Source organism: Acomys minous (assembly GCF_964271855.1).
Source record: "Acomys minous genome assembly, chromosome: 13".
Lineage (NCBI taxonomy): Eukaryota > Metazoa > Chordata > Mammalia > Rodentia > Muridae > Acomys > Acomys minous.
In genome coordinates, this window is record NC_140495.1 from 86,743,424 (window position 1) to 86,769,731 (window position 26,308).

Below are 26,308 nucleotides of genomic sequence, written 5' to 3' on the forward strand. Positions count from 1 at the left end.
TGTGAAGTCTGGAGGACACTGTTCCTGTGTATCCATTACCACCCCAGGCTCTAACAGTTTTTTTTTTTTTGCACTTTCTGCAATGATCTCTGATCTGGGGGGAGGGATGGTAGTCCGGGTGCAAAGTATAGATGCTCCATTTAGGGCTGAACATCCTGCAGTCTCTTAATTCTCTGCACCTTGGCAGCTGTGGGTCTCCGTGTTAACCATCATCTACTGACGGAAGAAGCTTCTCTGATGAGAGTTGAGAGATGCACTAGCTATGGGCATAGAAATAAGTCATCAGGGGTCTTTTAATCCTGTGTTCCGTCAGCAGAAGAAAGTTCCTCCCCTGTGGCCCGGGACCTCATCTGTTCACAGGTTCTTGGCCCAAGGGTGGTACCAGGTATTGGTTCCATTTTGTAGAGCAGAACATCAACCCAACCAAGAAGGGTTTGGTTACTCCCATGACGTCATGTCGCTATTGCGTGTTATTTTAATTGCATGCTGTTATTGTTGGGTTCACAGATGAGACTGATGATTGTTCCCTCCCACCCCTGGAAACGTGCATAGCACCTTTTAGCACCATGAAAACTGGGAATAAAGCTTTCGGGTCAGCACCAGCTGGGTACAAGGAAGCGCAAGGAAACATGTGCCGTGGCTTGAGTGTGTGGTGTTTTCATCAATAGGTCTTACTGTCAAATTCTGGACAGTAACCAATGGCATTGGCAATAGCCTATAATGTGTAAGGATATATGGATCCTTGCTGGTCAAAGAGTCCAAAAGAGGAAACCATTCTTAGCACTTGAATTTTTATGTATTAGCTTGTAAAGGGCTATTCATTCTCTCTCCCCCTCCCTCCCTCCTTCCCTCCCCTCCCCTCCCCTCCCTCGGTCTCCTCCCCTCCTCTCCCCTCCCCTTCCTTTCCCTCTCCTCTCCTCTCTCTCTTCTCTCTTTCTCCTTCCTTCCCTTTCTCATTCTCTTTCATATACACATATAGATATAGTACATGTGGGGTGTGTATTTTAGGAAACTTCAATAGTCATAGGTAGGTTTCCATATGATTTTTTCAAGGGGTCTTTAGAGCTATTTGCCCCTCCCTACATGCCCTCCTCCAAAAGACTCTATGTTCTGCCATTGGGATACCTGCTAATCCATGTTCATTGATGGTCCATATAGCCAGGAAATAGAAAAAGGGCAAAGGTACATCAACTGATGAACGCAATAATATAAAATTATACAGTAGAATATCATTCAGCCATTAAGAAATATGAAATTTACAGTAAGGGGATGGAACTGGAAACAGTCATTCATGGTGAGGCCACCTAGGCCTGGAAAGATACAGGTCAGTTTTCTCCCATTTGTGGGGGCCGATTTTGAGTTTTCAGATGAGTATGATGCATTTGGAGTATCCACGAAATCAGGGGATTAGTGAAGAGCCATGAGGAGGGTATCTCAGAGGAGGGGAGGGAGAAAGCACATAAAAGCTTACAAGGGATGACCGGAATAGGAAGAGTTAAGTTGTCTTTGCTTTTGAAGTCTCGTAAGCTCTTGGGATATAAAGGAGGAAGGTTTGTTTCCTCCAGGGAATTAATTTCCACCCCTGTTGGTGATGGAGCTTAGCAGGATTGTGAGTTCTGCGTCTGCTGCTGGCCCTTCTCCCAGACTTCTCCAATTCTACTTTGATAAGGGTAACCACGCTTGAGGTTGTCCCACTTTTCCCAAATCCACATTCAGTCCTCTTCTTCAGTGGCTGAGAGAAGAGGTGCTGGGCTTGTAAATTCTTTTTCGTGTTTACAAAAAGACGTCATTTCACTGTAAAGGAGGCAGTGGTGGCACATGCTGTCCACTGTTGTGAGGTTATGCCCGCTCATCCTGCGCCCTTTCCTTCCTGCCCCATATAGGAAGTGATGGTGGATGCCATTGCTCCGGCGATGGGTGACATGAGGATTGTGTGCTTAGGGATGCCCACGCTAGAAGGAAAATGAAGTTGAAGGGGTCAAGAGAGGACACCTTTCAGCTGGGGCCGACCAATGGCAGCAGGAGAGAGGGGACTTAGCACAGCCCTACATAAGCACACAGGTTAAAAGTTAGCAGTTGTGACAGACAGGGGCTGTGTGGCTCACAAGGCTGTGAATCTGTACCCTGAGGCTTCTGCTACTGTGTCCTAAGTTGTGGCAGCTGATTGTGCAAGTAACCCCATCACTGGGCGGGGGGGGGGGGGGGGGAGGGGGAGGGCAGAGACAGGGAATCCAAGACCTTACTGGCCATTCTCAGTCTAGCTGGAGTGGCAGGCTTCTGGCTCAGTGAGAGACCCTGTCTCAAAGTAATAAGAAGGCAGAGTGATATAGTAAGGTGCATAATGTCCTGATCTGGCCTTGACACACACACACACACACACACACACACACACACACACACAGACAGACAGAGAGGAGAGAGAGACAGAGACACAGAGAGAGACAGAGAAGGGGGAGGAGAGGGAGAGACTATGAACTCAAGTGTGATGTCCTCAGCGAAATAAAGCAAAGCAGCAGCAAACACCAGCAGCACCCTCTGGCGAGAAGTGAGCCCGATGAGTCGGATGCCGAGCTCCTGTTCTAGACCTGAAGTTACCATCTGTTAAATTACACTAAACGCATCTTAGCTGGTGCCAGCGCTCTCAGGCTGTGGGATTCAAGTTGTGTAGACAATCAGCTGTGTTCTCAGGGATGCGCTGTCCAGTTGCACAAATCAGACTTTCCACACGAACAAAGACGCCATGCTGTTGTCCTCAGAGGGCTCGCTGGGATCACTTCCTCAGTGCCTACAGAACACACAAGGGTTTTCTTCAAAGAGTTGCCTCTGCCTGTGCTTTCCTGGAGCACTAGGCCTGGGGAAGACATTCCTCTGAGTAAGACCTTGGTGGACAGACTTTATAAGATCCATTTTGACTTATATCTACCTGAAACTCTCCCCTTTTTAAAGCTTTCCAGATTTTTTTTTATGGGGAGGGGTATTATATGTATTTTTCTGGTTAAATGTTTTTATTCCTTGCTATGCATATGTTTTGTTTTTAATATGTTAAAAATTCAAAACTTTTCATCATCAATTATGCGAATGTACAGTGACCTGCCTCCTTCCTCAGTCATGCTCATATGATTTCCAAGGGTTTGTCTATTTCCCAATAAATACAGCATGGGACATCACCGGCTTCATTACCATCAACTCCAGGGCTGGAAGAAAGAGAAAACCTGGTGTGCACGTCATTTCCTGGCTTGAGGAAATGGATTGAGTCAGCCCACAGGGAGCATCTCTGTCAGAGCCATCTAGAGTGTGTGGGGAGTGAGCTAGCAGTCAGCTCCAAGATTCAGGGGCCCCAGACAGCCAAGCCTCTTGAACATAGTCTCTGAGGCATCGCATGGCCAGGCAACGTCTCCCTGGAGGGTCTGCTCATCCCATGGTTTAGCACATGACCACGTACATGTTCCAGTGCGTACCTTACAGTACAGCCTTAGGGTCTCAACTGAGTGGAGACTCAGGACACAGCCCCATACCCTGTACCTAGATAGCTACTCTTGCTGCCCAGAGGTGACGATCCCCTCCCTCTTCTCTCCTGCTTTCTTCCATGCTGTCTCCTGCCACCCCCCAGTGTTGACAATAAGCTGCAGCCCTTGCTTGCCTCCCTCCTGGAGTTCACAGCAGGGTGGCAACTGTTTGGAAACTGTTAAGCCATTGCGTGTGCTGAGCTACACATTCCTCTTCCTTTTCTTGGTGCAATGAGGCATGGTTGCTCTTGTAGAGCAGGGGCTTGGAGGCTAGATGCTGGCTTGACTAAAACCAGATCCCACGGATCAGAAAAATGGCCTACCCGGCTTCCATCCCAGCGTTCGAGCTCAGCGGGCATGTATTGTAGAAGAGTATTGCATTCGTTGAGTTCGGCATTTCTGTTCCAAAATGAATCAGCAAGTTCAAAGTGGTCGCTTGTCTGTGAACGTGGTTGTTGGATGGCTGGTAACTGTGACCACAGCACATGCTGTTTGTGACACTGTGTTCATAGTTACATGGATGTCAACAGGACTTCAACATGCTGAGTGGATTGTCCTGGGCGGCAAGATTTAATGGGGACTTTAATGTTTTAGCTCTTTCCTTCTCTCATGGGCATAATCCAGATTTAATACATTTCGAGTTTTCTAGAATTTTAGCATAGCTTCTCTCTTTTTTTTCATGGAAATTTAATACATACTGAGTCACAGTTCTTAGAATTCTAGAATTGGAGCCTTGAGAAAAGCTTTGAAGACTTTTTTTTTGTCACGCCAAAGCAATATGACAACATGTGTTGGGCTCGCTCTTAACTCCGTATCCGCCCAGGCCACCCCCGACTCGTGCCTGAGACGTCTGGTTCAGATAAAGGAGGTATTGATAAAGTTGGGATAATTTGGATAAACACTCTAGCTCTTTATTTCCCATAGTTAAAGCCGTGCCGCAGCTGTGTTTAGGAGCAGGGCTGGCAAATGCACCCTGGGCACATGTCCTGTAGGGCTGCCTTTGATTGTGGCGGTGGAGTTGGGCCTCACAGCAGAGACCCCAATGAAAGGCCTAGAAACTACAGTTTCTAGTGGTTTTGCTGACCTCTGTAAAACACTGCACTGGAGACCTGCCAAAAGGACCATAAACAGGAAGCTTTGCTGTGGTCTCAGGGTGGCCCTGACCGGCTTTTAGGATAGGCTGGAACATGACCCTCATCCTTGGATGTAAGTACTCAGACTTGGAATGTTCCCATGAGGAATGTGGAATCTGGAGTGGTCTGATTTAAAAACTGATGTCTGTTATGGCCTGTGGGCTTTAGCCATGAGACCAGCACCCAAAGCAACAAGTTCTAGATCTTTATTTGGACCAAGTGTCAGGGGCTGGTGAGGTAGTGATGCCTGATGGTTAACTCCATCAGTATCCTCACATCCTTTTTAAACGTCCTTTGGGATAGCTAGGCCATGCTGCAGAACCTAACACCCCAGCGGGAGAGGGTACCCCTGGGTACCACGGGGTCTGTGAAAGTTGCTGGTACATCATTTCACTGTTTTGGAGTCAGGTATATATTGGCCAACCTAAATGGGCAGAGAGAAAAACTGTGTCGCTGTGTTTTGACAAGAAGCAAGGAATAAACACTTGGAGACATTTGTCACATGCCAGTCAGTCCATTTTTCCCCTTCAAAATGCTTCATGGCAGCTGTGTGGTCATCCTCCACTGGAAGCATGTGAGGATGGGCAGAGTGGAGCTTGTGCTTGGTCAGTCAGGCTTGGCCACATTCAGCTGAAAAGAGGCCAGTCAGGCAACACACAGTCCATGAATCACAGGTGCTGCTGGCTAATAAAAAATGGACTCAATGGGTGTAGGAGAAGAGAGGAGACGAGAGGAGAGGAGGGAAGGGGAGGGGAGGGGAGGGAATGGAGAGGAGAGGAGAGAAGAGGAGAGGGGGCTGGAGAGGAGGAAGGGACATAATCATATAGTTGGGGGTAGAGGGTTATAGGGGGACCTGGGAGGGTTGTGGAAGGGGATGAATATGACCAAAATACATTGTATGAAATTCACTACCGTATGATGTGGCATTTGTTCCTACGTGGATGGCAGCAGTCTTGCTGTCTTAGAAGGAACAGGAAGAAGAATAGTTGTTAGAGCTCTTCATTTGGAAGATAATTTGTCCTTTCTAGGTGGATTTCATGAATGAAGGTAGAGGATTTAGTACATCCACCCACCCTCCCATCCATCTACCCATCCATCCACCCACCTACCCACCCACCTGTCCATCCACTTACCCACCCACCCATCCACCCACCCACCACCCATCCATCTACCCATCCATCCACCCTCCTACCCACCCACCCATCCATCCACCTACCCATCCATCCATCCATCCATCCACCCACCCACCCACCCATCCATCCACCTACCCATCCATCCATCCACCCACCCACCTACCCACCCACCCGTCCATCCACTTACCCACCCACCCATCCACCTACCCATCCATCCACCCACCCACCACCCATCCATCTACCTACCCACCTATTTATCCACCTAACCACCCACCCACCCATCCATCCATCAACCCACCCACCCACCCATCCATCCATCAACCCACCCACCCACCCATCCATCCATCAACCCACCCACCCACCCATCCATCCATCAACCCACCCACCCACCCACCCACCTACCCATCCACCCCCCCATCCATCTATTCATCCACTGATGCATACCTACATGTGTGTGTATACAGGCCAGAGTATGACCCTCAGGAGTTGATGCTTTCCTTCCACCATTTGGGTTCAAGGGATAGAATTCAGGCCCTCAAGTTAGGTAGCAGGTGCTTTTATGGGCTGAGCCATCTTGCTGGCCTCAGGTGGGGATTTTAATAATGTTTATGGAGTAAGGGTTAGAAGTTTCACTTTACTGTGTGGAATTACTCCCTTGAGACTCCCTGGCACACCCAGCAGTGATAGGGCTTAGTGAATACCTCTCAAGACTGGTAGGAGTGTAGCAGTTTTTCTTTGTGTCTTTGTCTTGGCATTTTTGGGTTTGTCCAATACTGATACCATCTCATGAAGACATCCTTTTACTGTTCTAAAATAGTAACCATATTCCCAGCATAGAGGAAAGGAGGTGTCACACAGTCCTGTTCCTAGCTGAAGAGCTGTTGGCACTTGATTTCCGCTGAAAGAGGGAAAATTGGTTTTCTTCAGAGATGTTATAAGCTGGTGTCTTAGGGTTACTATTGCTGTGATGGAACACCATGACCAAAAGAAACTCGAGGGAGGAAAGGGTTTACTTAGCTTTTGTATCCTAAATCATTGTCCATTGATGGAAGACAAGGCAGGAACCCAAATCAGGCAGGAACCTCGAGGTTGGAGCTGAAGTAGAGGCTATAAAAGGAGTGTTGCTTACTGGTTTGCTCTTCATGGCTTTCTCAGCCTGTCTTCTTCTTCTTCTTCTTCTTCTTCTTCTTCTTCTTCTTCTTCTTCTTCTTCTTCTTCTTCTTCTTCTTCTTCTTCCTCTTCTTCTTCCTCTTCTTCCTCCTCCTCCTCTTCTTCCTCCTCCCCCTCTTCTTCCTTCTCTTCTTCTTTTTTTTCTAAAGAATGGAGGACCACCAGCCCAGGGGTTTCTCTACCCACAATGGCCTGGGCTCTCCCCCTCTAATCAAGAATTAATAAAATGCCCTATATACTTGCCTACCTACAACCTGATCTTTTTTAAAAATTTAAAAAATTTCTCTGCGGTTTCCCTCCTCCTTTCCTCCAAGTCCGAACCTGAGACCTACTCCATGAGAAGGAGCCCATGGCTACACTGCCCGGAGGGCCAGGACGTACAGCCTGAGCTCAGTTGAAGTTCTCTCCTCTCTGATGGATGACTTTAACTTATATCAGGCTGACATAAAAGCAGTCAAGATACCTGGTGCACACTCCAGGGCAGAGCCTATATCCAGAATTAGTTGATTGACACAAGCTGGACATTATGGAATGGGGTGAGTGAATTAGGGTCGGGTGGGAGATAGATGATAGATTAGACAGGTAGACACAGAGAGATGATAGATAGATAGATAGATAGATAGATAGATAGATAGATAGATAGATATGTAGATAGATAGATAGATAGATATGTAGATAGATAGATAGATAGATAGATAGATAGATAGATAGATAGATAGAGCAGGCACATAAAATTGGGTAGTTAGGGGTAGAGAGGATCTGGAAGGAGTTGAATAGGGGGTGAATATGATTAAAACACATTGTATTCTCAATTAATAAAAATGTTATTTAAAACAGGATGTATTTAGAGAGTGGTTTATACCTCTTTTCAAAATAATGCTCTCCAGTTGTCTTTAGGCGTTTGTGATTAGCCTCAGAGAGCCTGACTATCATGTTTAAAATACAGTTGCCCCCACCCCTACGTCTCTGGGTCCCACATCCATGGATTCAGCCAACTTCGGAAAGAAAGTAGAAAATATGTTTTAAAAGACTCCTCTCTTCTTGCCATCACTCTTTAAAAAGTACAGTGGAATCACATTTAGCATTTATAGTGTTAGGTATTTTCTATTTTGTATTAGATATGAGTTAAATATTCTAGAAGGTATGTGCAGGCTCTTTGCAGGTGTTACATCATTTTACATAAGGGACTTGTGGATTTGGGTATTTTGGGGCTGGGTCTGTGCCTGTGGAGTGATCATAGCTCTATTTTAGGTGTCAGTAAAGCACACTCATGTCTGTTTGCAGTTCTTGTCGGTCAATACCACTAAAGCCTGGTGACGTGCTCACAGTATTTTATAGTCGCTGTGAATCTGTGTCCCTCAGTCTCAAGTCCACAGTGAGGTCAGTTTCTGCTGTGTGCCGTGGTCCTTCCCTGTTGTTTCTCTTAGCACTTGCATTTGGCTCTCTCTGTAGCCTGCTGCTTTGTGCATAGCTTCGTTTTTGTCTCATCTTGTTGCGTGGAAACAAAGAAACTTAGCTTACTGAATTGCAGATACCAGTGGAGTTGGGCACACTTGAAAGGGAAGGCCGGTTTCTCAGTGCATCCTTTTGTTCATGCACTTTACAGGAATTTACCATGAGAACACACAGGGCGGGGGAGGAGGGGAGGGCACAGCTTCTGTGTAATAGACCTGGTCCTGCCCAGTTCCATGCGTGACCTCCTGAAATCTTAGTTATAACTTTGGCTTAAAAATGAAGTCTCAGCAGAAACCTTGACTTCAAGGGTCTATACAATTAGAGAAAAGGCACGTTTTTTTAGCTTGCCTCACCTAAGTCGGAAAACGGAGGTGAGTAAATTGAACAGGGTGACCCAGAGTCTTTATAGACACATACCCGAAGTTGGGACAACACATTTTCTTGGGCCAGCTTTAAGTTGTTGGGCTAATGTAGTTTAACATCCCTTATCTGAAAATACAAAATCAGAAATACTTTAAAATCCAACCCTTTTTGAGAACGGACACGATACTTCAAGTGGCAAATTCTGTACCTGACATCATGTGACAGGTGGCAATTGAAATGCACACCAAAAGTATTGTTTGGATACATTCAGGATGCATGTATGGGATGGAGACGAGACTTCGGTTCTACCTTCAAGTTATGTCATTATGTATGGCCACATATCTCCAAATCCAGAACCATCTGAGGTGCGTCTCGTCTGAAGCATTTTAGATAAAGGATTCTCCATCTGTGGAGCTAATAATTTTTTAAAAATGTATTTTAGTTTTCCATTTGGATTATGCCCTGAATAACCACCAGCTTTTTCTCCCTTGGAGATCTTTGAATGTCTTATTGGCACCCTTCATTTATCTGGATAGTGTGCACTGAAGCGAAGCAAGTTAGAAGCATCAGGGAAAATCCGTGTGGTGCAGATAATAATCTGTGTTATATATAATGAGAAATCTCCTCTCCACTCGAGGTCTGTTGCTTTTGCTTTTGGTTTCACCAGGAAAACCCACTTAAGTCCATGAGGCGCACTTGAGTTTTCTGGGCACCTACTCTTCTGCAGGGCATAGGGCTAATACATATTGAGAACGCAGAGGACAATAAACAATATATCCCTAGTGGGGGAAAGCCGAATCGTATAAGTTTACCTTATGGGATTTGAGTTAAGTCCTAGCATGAACTGTTTGGCGCAGGTTTTTAAGACTGGAGCTGGTCACTTACTAGAGACTTCACAAATAAGCGTAGAAGCCCACACACGATTCCTGGCTATGTCCCTTTGGTATTCAGCTGGAAGCTCTGTGAGCCCCACAAGGTTAGAGAGAGTGGTCCAGCGTGCAGAAGTGAGGAGAGGGACCCGGCAGGTATGTAATCCACGTGGACGTTCTGATTGTTTGTAAAGGAGTCTAGAAACTCTCTGAATAATTTGTGACGAGTGAAACTCCCCTCCATGTTGGTTGTCTCGTTTCAGACTTAAAGACTGTCAAAACCTAGCAGGTGAGACAATTGGTTTTACTTAGTCTGCCCGCCCGCCTGCCTGATGATTTGTAGGTCAAAGCCTAGGAAGCGTAGTCAATTCTTCTCTTCCCTTAAGGTGACTATCACTGCTGATATTGGGAGTCTCTGGTGGCAGGCATCTCCGTTTGTTTGGTCTTCCCAACCCCCTAGGCACCCAACACGGAAAAAAAATCGGAAGATAAAGGCATCCCATTTAGGTCTGGGCGCTCCATGGTCTCTGCACATGTTCGCGCACTGTGCAATTGTGGGTCTCTGTTGTTAATTACAGTCTACGGCAAGGAGAAGCTTCTCTGCTGAGAGGTGAGCGATGCACTGATCTATAGGCATAATGATGTATCCGTAGGAGTAACTTTATTGCTTATGTTCATTTAGCAGAATAATAGTGGTAGGCTTTCCTCAAGGCCCATGATATCTCAAGCTTAAGGTTCTCGGCCTTACCACAGTGTCATTTACATCTCGTGGAGTGGGCCTTAAGTTCAATCAAAAAAGTGGTTACTTACTTCCATAACATTTGAGCCACTGTTGTACCAGTATGAATTGCTGGCAGGTCTCTGTTGTAGGTGGCAAGGTTTGTAGCTAGGTGATGCTAATGATTGCTTTCCTCCCTCTGGTTGTTTGCCAAGTACCTTTCAGCACCACGAATGCTAGTCAGGATGGGTGAAGCTTCTACTTGGCACCAGGTTGATCTCTCCGTGTTTGATGACATAAGCAAGCACTGTCTTCAGCAGTGGGGCTGCTGGGGAACAGGTTGAAGAAGTTAACCAGCAGCCTTGGAAATGACATATACTATCTGGAAGGGTCTATGGGATGCCCTTGGCCAACACCTCATTCCAGGAGCTGGGGGTTTTGCGTGGTAGTGTAAATAAGATGTCCAGTTGGGGCATGCTCTCCCCTATTACATGGCGGCCTCATTTAAATTCCTTTTCTATACATTTTAGGCAGCTTCTGTGGCAGGAGTTTCCGTATGGCTTTTCAAAAGGCCTCTAGTGTGAGTTGCCCCTCCCCCGTTCCTCCTTTTACATCACGCTCTCATTGCCCTCCCCATTTAACCCACCTATTCTAGTGTTCCTTTATTTCCCCATAAGATTATATTCTGTTTCTCCCTCATTGCAGGATCTTTTCCTCCACACTGGTCCTTTAATAATTGCTCAAGCTTTAGTTATCTTAAGTTTAAAAGCTAACGTCTACATATAAAAGAAAACATGCAAAAGTGTGTTTTCCTGGGGCTGGGTTATCTCACTCACAATGATTGTTTCTGGTTACACCCATCTACCTACAGATTTCCTTTTTAACAGGTAAATAATATTTCACCGTGTGCCACGTCTTCATCATCCATTCACCAGTCAGTGGGCATTTAGGTTGTTTCCAATTTCTGGCTGAATAGAGCAGCAGTGAGCATAAGCAAGTACCTATGGAGAGAGATAGAGTCTTTTGGATGTATGTCCAAGAATGATGCAGCTAGATCTTGGGGTAGATTGATTTTCAGCTTTTCGACACTGCTTTCTAGAGTGGCTGTACAAGTTTGCACTCACACCCTCAACAAGTAAGGACTCACCCTTACCTCACATCCTTGCCATCTTGTGCCATCACTTGTTCTAAAGACCCTGGCCACCCTGGCTGGGGTAAGATGAAAAGTATGAAGCTCCACCTTCAGTGAAGTCCTTGGATCACGTCGCGACATCAACTTCTTTAATATTTCAGACAGGAAGTTGTCACATTTTTATCTTCCATGTTTAATTTTTAGAAATCTTTATGACTCTTCCCTGCCTCAGGTTGTAGGGCTCTGATGAGCCATGCTGCCTCTGCGAGGCACAACGCAATCTGAGTGTGGTGGAGGAAGCTTGGCTTCAGTGAACTCTTTGTTCTTGGTGGTAAGAACTTAGTGCCCTCCTGTAGTGTAGGTTCCCTAGGGCGCACAGTATTTGGGTAGCTTAAAATTTTTAAATATTCAGTAACCAAGATCACCACTCCAATGAATTGCTCATGTCATCTTTTTGACCCAAGAATTTAGACCCAAACTTATTTTTCAGAGTCAAAAGAATCCACTGTAGGAGGATGAGGAAGGGCTGTCGGCTACCCTGTGTGGACCTGCCCTTCCTCTCCTCTCCCTTCTGGACTCACTTTGTTAAGCTCATACGTTGTTCACTTAGATCTAATTAACGTTCTCAGTTGATGTGCAGTGCAGTTCTGGAAACCGCTTATTAGATCTCATAGGTGTCCCTGGCACACAGAATGTTTAATGAGCAAAATAATTGTGTTATAGTGAAATGAATTTGTACATAGTCACTGAATTAATGAGTGGATCCAGTGATGATTTGGTGGAAAATTGAGAAGCTGACTATGGATTGTCTTCTCAGTGTAAGGGATTGACGTGTTTGTGTGTGTATGTGTCTGTGTGTGTGTGTGTGTGTGTTTTGAAGGTTTTGGAAGAAAAATACGGTTTTTCTTTTAGAGTTTAACATTGTATATATGTATACATTTAACCAGAATGAGAGTGTGTACATAAACTGGGAATCAGATATTCTAATTTGGCCTCAGAGAGGTCTGGAAAAGGCAGCTAAATGAAGCCAGGAGGATGTGCAGTACATACAGTGTGTCCGATCAGTGAAATGACATCTTTGCAGCTGTGCAGAAAGTGACACAGTCAAAGCGATTAGGCTCTGGTTCCCATTCAGGCAGGCACCCTTTCATCGTGCATTCCAGAGTGGATGTTCCAGGAGCAAGAAGCCGGTGTAAGAAAAGCAGCCTGTCTCCCTCCAGGGCGGTTTACAGACTTCTCCTGCGTTAGATGAATAAGCAGAGTCCCAGGGGCTTGGAGCGGTGGTGGGCGTGAGGAACCCATGAGCTCATAACCGCCAGCCCAGCGTTCTCTTTCCTTGAATCAGCTTTCTTATTCTTGAGATGTTCCTCACAGGGGAAAATGAAGGGACCAAATTTGGTCACGGAAGCCGACTCATGTTCCTCAGTGCGGAGATCCAGGCAAGGTGACCACTGACCACAAGGCAGGAACACCAAGAGACCCCCAAACCCCAGTGTGTTTTGCGCACCTCCTTGCATCTGCCACTGCCCTGTCGCAGTCCCTGCCCTCCTCTCCTGGGTCCTGCCTGTTCCCTTTTCTACCTGCTTCTTTTTGCATCCTGCAAGCAGTTTTCCCTGATTCTGGTCTTGTCTCTTAGGTTCCAGCATCCAAAGGAGAATCTGGCTAGCCCGTAGATACATGAGCTAGCTGGGCACACAGGTCACAGGCCAGCTGGCATCAGAAGACACTCCTAATCAGTGAGGAGGCGTGCAGGCCCTTGGGTTCCACCAACGCCCCAGGTTTAGCGGGGTGGCCTGTGTGCAGTGGGGCGTGGCTGTGGAGTTTTCCCTACCCATGAGCCCAGACACAGGTTTCTCAGAGAGACCTCCAAGAGTCCTCTTGCCTCTTGTTTCAGCATCTCTTCCCCTCACCAAAGCGGGTGGAGTGCAGGAGGTGCACACGGCTGACCTGCAGAGGAGTGAGAAGGAAGCAGTGGGCCAGTGCCTGCTCATCTGTTCTCACTGTTATGCTTCTGGGCCAGATTCTTTTTTCAAATAAACTTGTTACTCTAGAATATTTCAGGTTAGTTGAAATTAAAAAAAAAAAAAACCCACAATGCAGAGAGTTCTTGCATCACCCAGTGTTCCCCGGTGACACCATTATTGCCAATGTTTGGAAAAAAAAAAAAGCATTGGGTCGTCATGAACAGCTGAATTACAGACTGGTTTTGGGCTTCACCATTCTTACAGCAAAACCACAGCTCTTACCTCAGAGGGAACAAGAGGTAGGATATTCTGGATGATCATAGCTCAGCGGCACAAACTCAGGTTGCCTCAGACACTGTGTTCTAATGAGGTAACAGGCTCGCAAATCCTTTATGGTTATAAGACAAGGTAAGTCATAAATCAAGATATTTGGAAATATCCAGTAGATTACAATGTGGAGAGATCTCTTTTCTAGGTCTTAGGTGCTGTCTTTTGGGTTAGAGGAAACTAGAGATCTGTTTGTGCATTCCGAGAAGATTTAACCTGAAGCCACAATGGGGAATTGTTAGGTCGGATACAGGAAGAGAGCTGAAGAGAGCTCACTGTAATTTGGCTCTAGGCTCCTAACATTCTAGCCCTCTCCCATTGCAGGAATTCTACTCAGGTCATTGGCATTTTAGAATCTTCAACAAGAATGCAGCCGTTTTCTAGGGACTTCAGTTCACACCAACTGTATTGTTTCTTCCGCATGCGCGTAGCATTGTAAGATTGAGTGTGAAGAGAGGAGTCCAGCCAGGCCTGGGTAGCACTCGATTTTATTTTTGTTGTTGTTGTTATTTTTGAGACAGGGTTTCCCTGTGTACCCTTCCTTTGCTGTCCTAGACTCGCTTTGTAGACCAGGCTGGCCTCGAACTCACAGTGATCCGCCCGCCTCTGCCTCTGCCTCCTGAGTGCTCCATTTTAATCCTAGTACAGCAGAGGCAGGTGGATCTTTGTGTGTCTGAGGCCAGTGAGAACCGCATAGTGAGCCCTTGTCTTCAAAAAAAGAAGGAAGGAAGGAAGGAAGGGAACCCAAAACCTCACCACAAATCCCTGAAAGCCCCTTTGCCCTCCAGTCCTTACCATGGAACTAGTTTCAGATATTTCTTCATTAACACTTGCCCTTTGCCACCCTGCCTCTCTTGAGTCCTCATTCTCTGCCCCTCCCTCAGCCAGGCTGAGTCTGGGCTTCCTCCCCTTCCCGCCTTTGTGTTTGCTGCATCTCTGAGAGCACGTGTTCCTCTTGCTTTCTAAAGCCATTTATTCACAACCTACCCATGCCTTCATGCTTTGGGGAATTAGGTTGGCACTGTTGGCATTCTCTCTGGGTTCTGCTTAAATCTTATTGCAAATATATTGTCACAGCTGTAAGAGCGGGCGTTGACTGAAGTGACTTTTAGGTTGTACACTGTTCCTCTGAGGTAGTATATTTTGGAAACATTCTCTGTATGATAAATCTGAATACTGCAAGTTGAATTTAAGCAACGGGAAACCAGGATGTAGGTATGGGTTTGAGTTCTTGCCAGGTTCGGCACTTTGCCCATCAAAACAAGCAGACGCAACTGGGTAAATGCTGACCCAGCTGAAGTTTGAAGCCAGCCACCAGATGTCTGTATGGTCATGGTCATGTTGTTGAGTTTTTGTTCTTGAGTGTCTTTAGGCCATGGACGACATAAGAAGTTATGTAAGAAATACTTGTTGCGTGAGCTGAGCAGTAAAGGGATGAATGTGTGTGTGTGTGTATAAGCCATAGGTGGTCAAGACAGTGATGAATACCCTGCCTGGAGGCTCATTGATGATTCCATCCTTCATACCATCTACTGAAGCTATGTAAATATAAAGTATTTATCAGTTTAAATGATTTCTCATTTTTCTAAATAAATTTAAAAAAAAGCATCGGGCCAACTTGGATGTTTGAATTTATAGGTCTAAGTGGAATATTCAGATAGCCACTTTTTAGTTACTTTCATTATGCATAATAAAATCATACTAATTAAATTGTTTTTACTCTCATATTTCATAAAGCAATTCAGTTCAGAGACTAACTCATAGGAGTGAAGCGTCTGTCAACCGTGGAACCACCTTGACCAGAGCGTATCACTCTGCACATTTTTTAGACACTTTGTTCCAAGCCATATGACCAATTCTGTCAATGGTAGAATGGTTAGCTTCTTAAAAGTGGCTTTAAAGGGCCATTTACCTCATCCGGCATAGGGCTTACTCCCAGGGAGGGCGCGGTTGGTTGCCTTTTAGAAGCTGTGCCTTTTCGTGTGCGAGCTGGAACCAAGGCATTTGGGAATTATGCCACCTCTTCACAATTCAATTTTAACTGTCTTCTCTATTAAATAATAATAGTGATTAACTATTTCCGATCCACTTATCTGACTCTTCAAATACATGATACAGTCCTGAAAATAATACTCAAACTGATGCTATCTTTTAGCTTTCTTGCGGGGGGCCATTTGATCTGTCCAGCAGTATGGCCAGGGTAGGAATTATTTATACCTTAACAGATAGGGGAGATAGGGTACATTACCTGTCCAAGAGCCCGAACAGGTTACCATATGACACTGGAGGCCACTCTGAGATATCAATAGGAGGACTGTACACTCTGGAATCCTATACACCTGAGTCTCAACAGATGGTGTCTCTGAGTGAGCCCCTCAAGTCTTCAAGCCTCCGTTTCCCCTCTCTATAGAATAGATATGCACAGTATTTCCTGCGGTGAATGGCACATGCATTGAGTCTCTGGTGCAGGCTTGTGGGCCATGACCTCTCCAAAAACGTGACAAGCCTGCTCTGTACAGTAGTGTTACATTCCTTTAAATCTCCAAGTACCTTAAGTTGTTTGTCCTTTGAATGGTGCCTCACTATGTTGGGGGTTCAGTTTCTGCTTTCTCCTCTGGGAGTTCTAGAGGCTCCCTGAAGGACCCAAGCCAACGTTAAGCTATCCCTACACTCTCAACTTCAAGTCAGCAGCTGCTGAACTCCATTCATAAAAACAGACACGTGCTAAACAAAGGCCTCTATTTCCCTCGCAGAAGAAACATGGAGCTCATGCAGAAACGTCAGAGGCAAACGAACGCTGGTCTGGTCTCCCCCAAATGAACCACAAGCAGATTGTATTTAGGGTTTGGGGTGAGGTAGGAAGCCCTAGGGAGGTATTACAGGCGATTTGTTCTACTCCCTTTTCTCCTCATGAAAGAACTCTGAGGTAAGTGTGTTTCTTGGGGTGCCCTTTAAGGCTGGGGCAAGTTTGAAAAGAGAGGTACCTTAGAATGGCACCTGACACTCAGCCTTGTTACGCATCCAGCGCTTGTCTCATCTGGCTGACAACTTCTAAGCCAATTGCAGTAGCCACACCCTTCCTGACCTGGGAAGCTGTGTGGCTTCCTGAAGCAGAATGGCAGCGGCTGCCCCTGGCGTTCTGAACTTTGAGAGTGCAGGTTCAACCTGTCACAAATCACCGAGTGGTGACTCACCCACTGCCATGGCTCAGTGTTGGCGTTGCCATGGCGTAGAGTCTTAGTTATGTATACATTGTTGACCGCTGTGTCGTTAGGGGAAAAAATGTCAGTCCCAAGGATTCCGCGACCCACTTGTTTCTTTTCATTGATTTTTTTTTTTTTAAATATGGTTGAAATTCTTATAATTGCCCAATTTAACAACTTAAGTCTCTTTGGTTTAGTCTGAATTAGTGAAGTCACGGTGCAGCATAAAAGATAGCTGCAGACTCTTGGGGGACCCTCTTGGGGGAGGTACAAAGTCAGGGTTTGCCCTCCACTGTGTCTTGCCACTGTGGCTGGAGGCTAGACTTAACTCTTTAGGGTCGTTACCCCATGCAGGTAGTGAGGCGTCTCCTTGAGGCCTGTGTCCTATGGAGCTCACAGGTAGCTGGTGAGCTGGGAGAATAGTGATTAAGGATAGTCAGGGTGCTCCCCTTTGAGGGCCGTCATTAAGCCCGTATGCATCTGCACTCATCCTGCTGGGAGACCCAGAGCAGGGGACCTTTTGCTCTGGTGCCTAGTTTTCTTGTGCCACCTCCTTGGTTTCATTATACCAGGCCCTGCCTTGTACACAACACGTGAACAGAGTGCACACATGTTGCCTTGCAGAGCTGTGAAGGGTCTGGGTTTGATTCATTGTCCAAATGAAGGATCAAGTCCAGAGAAGTGGCACACAGTCCTTATTACAGCCCCTGAGGGGACAAGGGGGGGTCCTTCCTTTTCATCCAGCAGGGTTTGCTTTGTTATGAGGGCACAGTTGGTCCCCCTGGACCGCCCTGCCTAGCGCTGAAATATAAGAAATGCAAAGTGCTGTGTTTGCTGTCAGCCCTGTGAGGCATGGGTTGCTCCCTGTCAGCAGGCCCTCTGAGAGGCCAGTGCAAAAGCAAAGTATTACCGCTGGGTTATTTATGGACAGCCACAGACAGAATAAAACGGGTCCCTTCTTTCCACACTGCTTCTTTAAGTGCAGTTGACAGGGGAGAGTGTTTGCTTTTCTGGAGTGTCGCAGAGCAGCTGGCATTTTGTCTATCGCTTTTTTCTTTGTTTAGCAAAGAAACTGAAAACATTAAAAAAAAAAGTGTTCTTTTCCATCTGAAAAAAAAATATTACCTAGCTCTGAGGGGGAGGAGGCAGCTCTACCTGCACCAGGACCCCTTGCTTCCCTGCAGGGAGAGGCCAGGAGAGTTCCACACGGCTTCTCTGGGAGCCATGTTTATCTCCCTGAGCATCCTGGAGGGCTTTGGGAGGCTGCCCAGTCTAGGTTTGCTTGTGTAGCAGCGAGGTGCTTGCGAAGCAGCCCACAGACCCTTCTCAATGACCTCAGTAACAGTTCTAAGTTTCTCCTGGGATGGAAAGAGCTGTTTAGTCTGCGATAAAGCAGTCTCTGGTTTCTTAAGGTGATGGCGTGAAATGTGCCAAGTGTACTCTCAAATTATTGGTTATAGGACTTTATCTCACCTGGCTCCTTCTGACACTGTGTCAGCCAGCAGGTGGAAAAGGGGGGACCGTGTATGTGCTTAGCTTCCTTCTTAGAGACCAGTGACCCTCTCAAATGTTTATAATTCCCCCCCCACAAAGAATTTTACTTCCCCAAATAAAAGGCTATATGCTATTTATATGAATGTCCCCATTTTTAAATTTGCTCTTCCAAGTCAATTTGATCTGTCATTAACAATCAAGTTGGAAAGGATAGAAAAATGGCTTTTATGTTTGTATCATGGGCGGCTGCTGTCTGAAGCTGCCAGCAGTGTTGACCGCCTCCCAAGCTGACTCCCGTTTTCACAGCCCTGCGCCAAGTCCCCAGCCTACACTGGCAGGTGAGATGGTGCTAAGTCCATCCTGCCTGCACGCCTGGCTGGGCCCCTGTGAAGTGGATGTAGACTTTCTCTGTGTGTGCAGGACGGTTGTTGGGGGTCCCTTTTGCACATCTATTCAAAGCGTAAGATGGAAGAAATCACAAGAATTGAAAGGCAGAGAAAACTCGCAAGCTCATCCTGACCCTGTCTTTGCTTTGAGCTTTGCTATGGGCAGGTGGAATGATGCTCGGCTTGCGGAGTTCAAAGGCAGACTGTCATGGAGATAGCCTTTCCCTCAGACAAGCCAGTTGACATCTTATTTTTATAGGTCGCTGCTGTTGGCTTGCAATCTTCCAGAACGCTGTGTCTGTTTCCTGTGGTTTGTGTAACAACCAAATGAACAGATTGTTAATGGGGGTGAATAAATTGCCAAATTCTCATTGAATCTAATTCTATCCTGGAGACATGACGCTCCAGATATTTCTTATTGTTTTATCTTCACAGTCTAAGTACATTTAAAATACCTGGAAAAAATTTTTTAAGTGATGGGTCTTGTGTAGATTTTTTTCCCCTTGTCTAGTCACAGGATCTGCATCATGGAATCAGCTCATGTGTCACAGAGATGGGTTAGTCCCCAGTTAAGGCACGCTCAATTCAGAAAACATTTTATGAAATACTGTACCTAGTGAAAAAAAATACAGAGGACACCATGGTATTTTGATCACTAGCAGCGGACATAACTTCAGTAATTGCTTCCTGGGGAGCAGCCTGGAGCCTTGTCTAACCATGGCCTTAGGTTACAGTCGAGGGGAGTGGAGAAGCAGGAGTCCCAGCTGGCCTTCCTGGTGGGTGCTGATGCTCTCTGACCTCTCTGCCAGGTTTTGGAGTCTCTGTACATACACTTGGAGCCTGTCCCTGCTGCTCAGTGATGTTTTGGGCAATCATGGTGTCCTGGGAAGAACTTGAGATTCTTTGAAATATGAGATCCACCCCCTTCTTCTTTTAAGGAGACACTTTTAAAATGCAGTGGATTTATAGCACTTATTAACTAACTCACACCATTGACTCCCAGATTAGTAAGGAAATGGACTCAACTTTTTTTTTTTTTTTTTTTTTAGTGAAAGTAGGTTAGCTAGGGCCATCTTCATGGAAGTATACAATGTACTTTGATTGTGTCTCCCCATTCTTTCCCTCTCCTGTTAGTTCCTCTTTCTTACAGGGAATTTGATTTTCATTAGCCTGGCATACATCGGTATTAGATTAGATCAAGTCATTTATATATATGGTTAGTCTCATGTCTATGGCAACATGATCCTCAGCTTAGATTTCCATCTTGAGACAGTCATGGCTTGATATACAAGATGAGAGCGAAGCTGTAATTAATGTGGAAAAAATGCAGATGTGCGTTACAACTGCAAAGCCAGACTTTGCATAGTAACTTCTGTTTATTAAGGAATTAGGTTTAAGAATCTGAAGACTTACTCCTATCCCTGTGGCCTGCAGGATTAGATCCTGTGGAGGTCATAGCAGTAACAGGGGCGGCTCAGACTCAGACACGAGAGGGCATCAGGAACTGCTTCATTTCACCACACAGCTATAATCTCAACAGTCGGACAAGATTCCAAATTCTACCGAGGAATCTCTAGTTAGAGCCAATGAGATCCGCAGATGGGGGCATTGTGATCAGTGTGCGTGCAGCTTGGCAGTGTCACAACACAGATCTCATTTATTGGTGTCACGGAGGAAAATCACTCACCATGATTGCAAGGTGAACAGACAGAGTTAGTGGGTTAAAATTAGGGGAAAAAAAACTCTCAACTTATGTAACAGTTGGATTTGGGATCATAGAGGAAATGCCAGAAGTCTCATATTTTAAAAGAACTGAAGTGGAGAAAATCATTTCCACTTCCTGGCAGTTTAGGCCAGAAACGAAAAAATATTGGGTGGTGTTTTGGTCATCTATCCACTCTCCTTCTTAAAAATATATTTTATCAAGAAAAATTCATTTGCCATGCAAATTTAAACATTCAAAGTGTGCAACTTAATGGTTTTGATATTTTCGGGAGACGTGTAACCATCACCAGGCAGTAGGATTTAAGAAAGAATTATAAAGATTTTTGGGTTTTTTGTTTTGTTTTGTTTTTTTATCCCATAAAAGAAAGCCTGTCCCTTTCCTACCGTTCTGGCCTCAAGTTACCGCCATCGGTATATTAGTTACTTTTATATTGCTGTGATAGAACACTGTGACCAAGGCAGATTACAGGGTCACCAATTGGGGACCAAGTGTTCAAATGCCCAAATCTATGGGGTGCATCCTATTCCAACCATCTCAATGGATTTCCCTAGTTTGGACTTTCTCATGTCTGATTAATCAACCTGTGTCCTTTCTGACTGGCTTCTCTAACTCACTGTAATGCTTTCAAGGTTCATGTACCTGGAGATACCATCAGTGTAACACTGTGTGTGTACCTTCCATTCCACTGTGCTAATTCTACTCCACTGTACGGCTACGATGCATTGTGCTTTTTTGCTCATCGGCCTGCTTCTTCATCTACTTGAAAAGGCTGTAGGAAGATGACTATAAACTATATAGCACCTGAGACCCAGGCCTCTGTTTCTCACGGTGGAAGGGCAGCCTATTGAGTGATTACAATTGTGAGGTATGTAGTCCTGCTCCCTGGCTGCTCCTTCCTAGGGAGGAACCCTAGGCTCATATCTCCAACGCTGCCAATCCTCATGACCTGCCTGAGGACCATGCACCCCAAGATTGCCTTCTGACGCTCCTCTGACCCTCCTATTCAGGTAGGGACCCCAGACTCCTGCCGCCAACTCCATATGTACTACTGCACAATACCTAGCCCGTTTCTCTGGGCAGAAACTGGAGATTCACACTGACCACTCCAACCATCTCCAAAGTCCCAAGGCTGCCCTGCTCTAAAGTGGAGACACTTGACCTGTACTACCAATTTCTATAATCCTTGACTTGCCCTATGGCCACCGCTGTCTAGGCTAGGGGCCCTAGATTGATGCTGCCTACTCCATCTACTGCCATGACCTACCTAAGGATCACATATCCCACACCTTCTTTCTGGGGCCCCTCCAGCCCCCACTTTCCTGGTAGGGATCCTAGACTCACACCACTAACGCCACCGGTCTTCTCTGCCTGCCCTCTGGCTGACCCTCCACAGGGAGGGAATCTCAGACTCAGAAAGCCAGCTCCACTGGTTCCCGCTGCCTGAGAAGTTCCTAGCACTGTTTCCAAGATTCCTGAAGTCTGGCTGTGAGAATCCTCTAACCCTACAGAAAGTCTGCTCCTGGGATTAGAAACTTCCTTGGCAAATTGGGACTAGTGCTACCTCAAGACCCAGCTGTACCACACCTGGGGGTATACCTGAAAGATGCTCCACCATACAATGAGGACATTTGCTCCACTATGTTCATAGCAGCTTTATTTGTAATAGCCAGCTACTGGAAACAACCTAGCTGTCCCTCAACTGAAGAATAGATAACGAAACTGTGGTACATTTATGCAATGGAATACTACTCAGCTATTAAAAACAAGGAAATCCTGAAATTTGCAGGCAAATGGATGGAACTAGAAATGATCATCCTGAGTGAGGTAACCCAGACTCAGAAAGACACACATAGTATATACTCACTTATAAGTGGATATTAGCCCAACATAGAGGTCATCTGAGAGACTCCTCCCAGCAGGGGACTGGAACAGATGTTGGAACTCACTGCTGGACTCTGGGAAGAGAGTGGTCTTGAAGAATGGGGGGATGGAAGGACCCAGAGGGTTTAGGAGCCCCACAAGGAGACCATCAAGGCTGGAAGGTCTGGACCCAGGAGGCCTGCACAAACTGATGCACCAACCAAGGACAATGCATGCAGTAAACCTAGACCCTCTGTTCAGATACAGCCAGTGGACAGCTTATTCTCCACGGTTGAGGGGGGAGAGAGAACTGCCTCTGACATGAACTCTGGTGACCCCCAGTAATTAAAAATCTCACAATAATAACAACAAAAGACCAATGTAGATTCTATCAGGCATTCAAAGAAGACCTAACATTAATATTTCTTAAATTATTATGCAAGATAGAAAAGGAAAGAGCATTTCTAAGTCTGTCTCTCTCTGTGTCTGTCTCTGTCTCTGTGTCTGTCTCTGTGTCTGTCTCTGTCTCTCTCTCTCCTCTCACTGTTTTTTGTTTTTTCAGGACAGTGTTTTTCTGTGTAGCCCCAGCTGTCCTGGAATTGCTTTGCAGACTAGGTTGGCCTTGAATTCACAGAGATCCACCTGCCTCTACCTCCCAGGGTGCTGGGATTACAGGCCTGTGCCACCATGCCCACCTGATTTCTAAATTTCTTACAAAGCCAGGGTTACTGTTATTTAAATCAGAGATACAACAAAAAGAAAATTATAGGCCAGTAACTCTAAGGAACATAGGTATAATTTTTTCAATAAAATACTTGTAAACTGAATTTAAAAATACATAAAAAAGTAAACATCACGATAAAGTCAGCCGTATTTCACAGAAGCAGGGATGATTTATCATAGAAATCAGTAAATATAATCCATATATTAATAGAATCAAAGACAAAAGAAACCACCATGAGGTAATGATAATGTCATATCACTATATGCAGAAAACAGCTTTGACAAAATCCAGCATCCATTCGTGGCTAAAGTCTAATATACGAATACAAGAGATAGGTCTCAACATAACAAAAAGACAATAAATAGTACAGAAATTCACAAGCCAACATCATCCTAAACTCAAAGCATTTCCACTAAAATCATGAAGAGGGATGTTGACTCTGACTTCCTGTTCAACTTTGAACTTGAAGTCTTAGCTAGGGCGATACAACAAATGAAATGCACGAATAGGAACAAATGATAGGGTACATAGGAAGGAAGAAGGACAGATATTCTTATTGCAGATTATGATTCTAAATATAAAAGATCCTAAAAAACACCATCAAAGAATTCTCACAGCTGATCAACACACTTAGGAAAGTGGCAAGATACAAAATTAGCACACAAAAATGAAAAGCCTTTCTCCATAGGAAGGACAAGCAGACTGAGAGAGAATTCAGGGAAACAAAACCGTTCACAGCAGCCTCAAGCAATCTTGGAATAAATCTAGCCAAGGAAGTGAAACACTTGGACTTCATTAACTTTAGACACTGAAGAAAATACCAGGAAAACCATCCATGCTCATAGGTAGGTAGGATTCATATTGTGAAAATGTCCATCCTACCAAAAGCAGTCTAAAAGATCCAGCAGAGTCCCCATCAAAATTACATTACAACTCTTCACATAAATTGAAAAACATTGCAAAATACTCATGGAAACACAAAGATGGGGATAGCTAAAATAATCCTGAATAATAAAACCACTGTGGCAAGTATCAGTATTCTTGATTTAAAGTTACATGACAGAGCAATAGCTTGAACTTGTTGGCAAAGGGAAAGGAGTTTTTGAATGATCCCCAAATAGTGTAGACATTGGGGCCTGCACTTACGGGATCTCCTGAGGTGAAAAGATTCTGAATGGCAAATTACACTGTCATTTTAGTGAAAAGGCAGCCAGCCTGAGGAGTGGGAAAAAAATTCCTCACTAGCTATACATTTGACAGAGTCTTGGTATCTAGAAAATACAGATAACTCTGAAATTTTAACTTTGATAAAACTACCCAGATTTAAAAAAAAAAAAAAAAGAATGTGTGTGTGTAGAACTAAACAGAGAGATCTCAAAAGATGAAACACAAATGGTTGAGAAGCAGTTTTTAAAATGCTCAACGTCTTTAATCAGGGAAATGCAAATTAAAAACCGCTTTGAGATTTCACCTTACCACAGACACAGTGGCTACGGTCCAAAGAACAAACGATTGATTAGAAATGCTTCCTTGGATGGAGGCAAAGGGGAACACTTAACTGCTAGTGGGAACGCCAACTGGTATAATCTTTATGGAAATACGTGTGGGGGTTCCTTATTAGAAAGTTGGAAGTGTTTCTGCTACATGGTCTAGCTGTAATCCTCTTGGGCATATATCCATAGGGCTCTGCATCTTAATATGCAGATAACTGCTCACTTCTATTCATTACCGCTCTACTTACAATAGCTGGGGAATGGTTGCAGCCTAGACGTCCAAAAACTGATGAGCGGATAATGAAAATGTGGTACACTTGCACAGTGTGTAAGAAAAATGAAATGATGAAATTTGCAGGTAAATGGACGGAGCTGGAAACGGTCGTTCCGAGTGAGCTAACGCACACTCAGCGAGTCAGACATAAAATGTTTTCTCTCCTTTGCGGGTGTTAGCTTGGAGTCTTGAGATATGGGTGTTCCATTTGGAATACTTAGAAATCAAGAACTAGTAAGGGGCCCTGGGGTTGGTTTACAGGGAGTGGGGCCAGACTGCCATAGTGTAAAGGGTTAAAGTGGAGATTGCCTAACTGTCATCAATATAGCTAGCTGCCTGCCTCCCTCCCTCCTCCCTCCCTTCTCCCTCCCTCCTTCCCTCCTCCCTCCCTACCCCTCTCTCCCCCTTTCCTTCCGTCTTCCTTCTCTCCCCCCCCCTTTCTAATTTAGGTTTCATCTGGCATGTGCTGGTCTTCATATCTAATTCTGAATGCAGCTTTCTTTTAGAATGGCCAAAGAGGCAGAAAGAATTTACAAATTACACTGAGAACAGAGTTCCTACAAACCCAAGACCCCACTGGACTTAAAGAGAACTGGGTGGAGCCAGAGCGGGGCGGTCTGACGCCTGCATCTGCCCTTAAATGTTGAAGAGGGAAAGAAAAAAAAAATGAACACAAATGTGTTAAAGGAAATCTTAGTATTTTACTCCTCGGCTGAAAAGGCAACTATTTTACAGATGTCTCTGCAATGGCAAATATATATATATTTTTTTTTTTAAATGAAGAAAACAAAACAAAAAGGGGCAAGTTTGTCTTTTAGAAGCAGGAGTGGCCTCTTGGACCTGGATCCAGGGCAAGTGTCTTCTGTCTCTGCAACAGTATGCAGGCACAGGGGCGGTGAGGAGAGAGGACCTGCCTCATAGGACTGATGCCAGCCAGGAACAGGGGAGCCCTGGCTCTGTGGCTGCCAGCTCTTCCTGGTTCCGAGGGACAAAGTCTAGCCCTCCACCTCCTTGGCCTGACTACAGAATAGTTGGTGGCTTTATTTCAGTGACCCACATCCTTTGAAAAACCGTAATTAAGTTCTGACTTGCATGTGATGCTGCCGTGCTTGGTGGGGGTTTCCCTCAATAGAAGTGTTCCTAGGTGAACTTCTGGAAGGAAGCCTCCGTCCCCAACAGGCAGGCTCTGAGGGTGTGCCTGATTGCTTACTTTTCTGACCACTTGAAATTGGAGGTTTCATTTTTTGATACACATTTGACTTCTGATAGCTTTTGGGCTTTTTTTTGTGAGCAGTGGCCTCCAAAAATTACCGTTCTACTTTTAAAATACCGACGACGCCTGTTATCACTGGAATCTGGTGTGGAGTAAGTCTCAGTG

At 45.3% G+C, this 26,308-nt stretch overlaps 1 protein-coding gene across 2 annotated transcripts in view; it reads left to right on the forward strand.

The window, feature by feature from the left end:
- The window catches only part of SH3RF3 (SH3 domain containing ring finger 3), a 286,187-nt gene that overhangs the window by 26,222 nt on the left and 233,657 nt on the right, over window positions 1-26,308 (forward strand). Inside the window, exon 1 of one of the 2 annotated variants that reach the window (XM_084753565.1) lies at window positions 4,274-4,374. The exons of the other annotated variant lie outside the window; for it this stretch is intronic. Coding sequence (XP_084609691.1) covers window positions 4,285-4,374 — 90 coding nt within the window. The 5' untranslated portion in view covers window positions 4,274-4,284. Of the gene's footprint in view, window positions 1-4,273; window positions 4,375-26,308 lie in introns of those variants that run through there. 2 annotated transcript variants of the gene reach the window in all.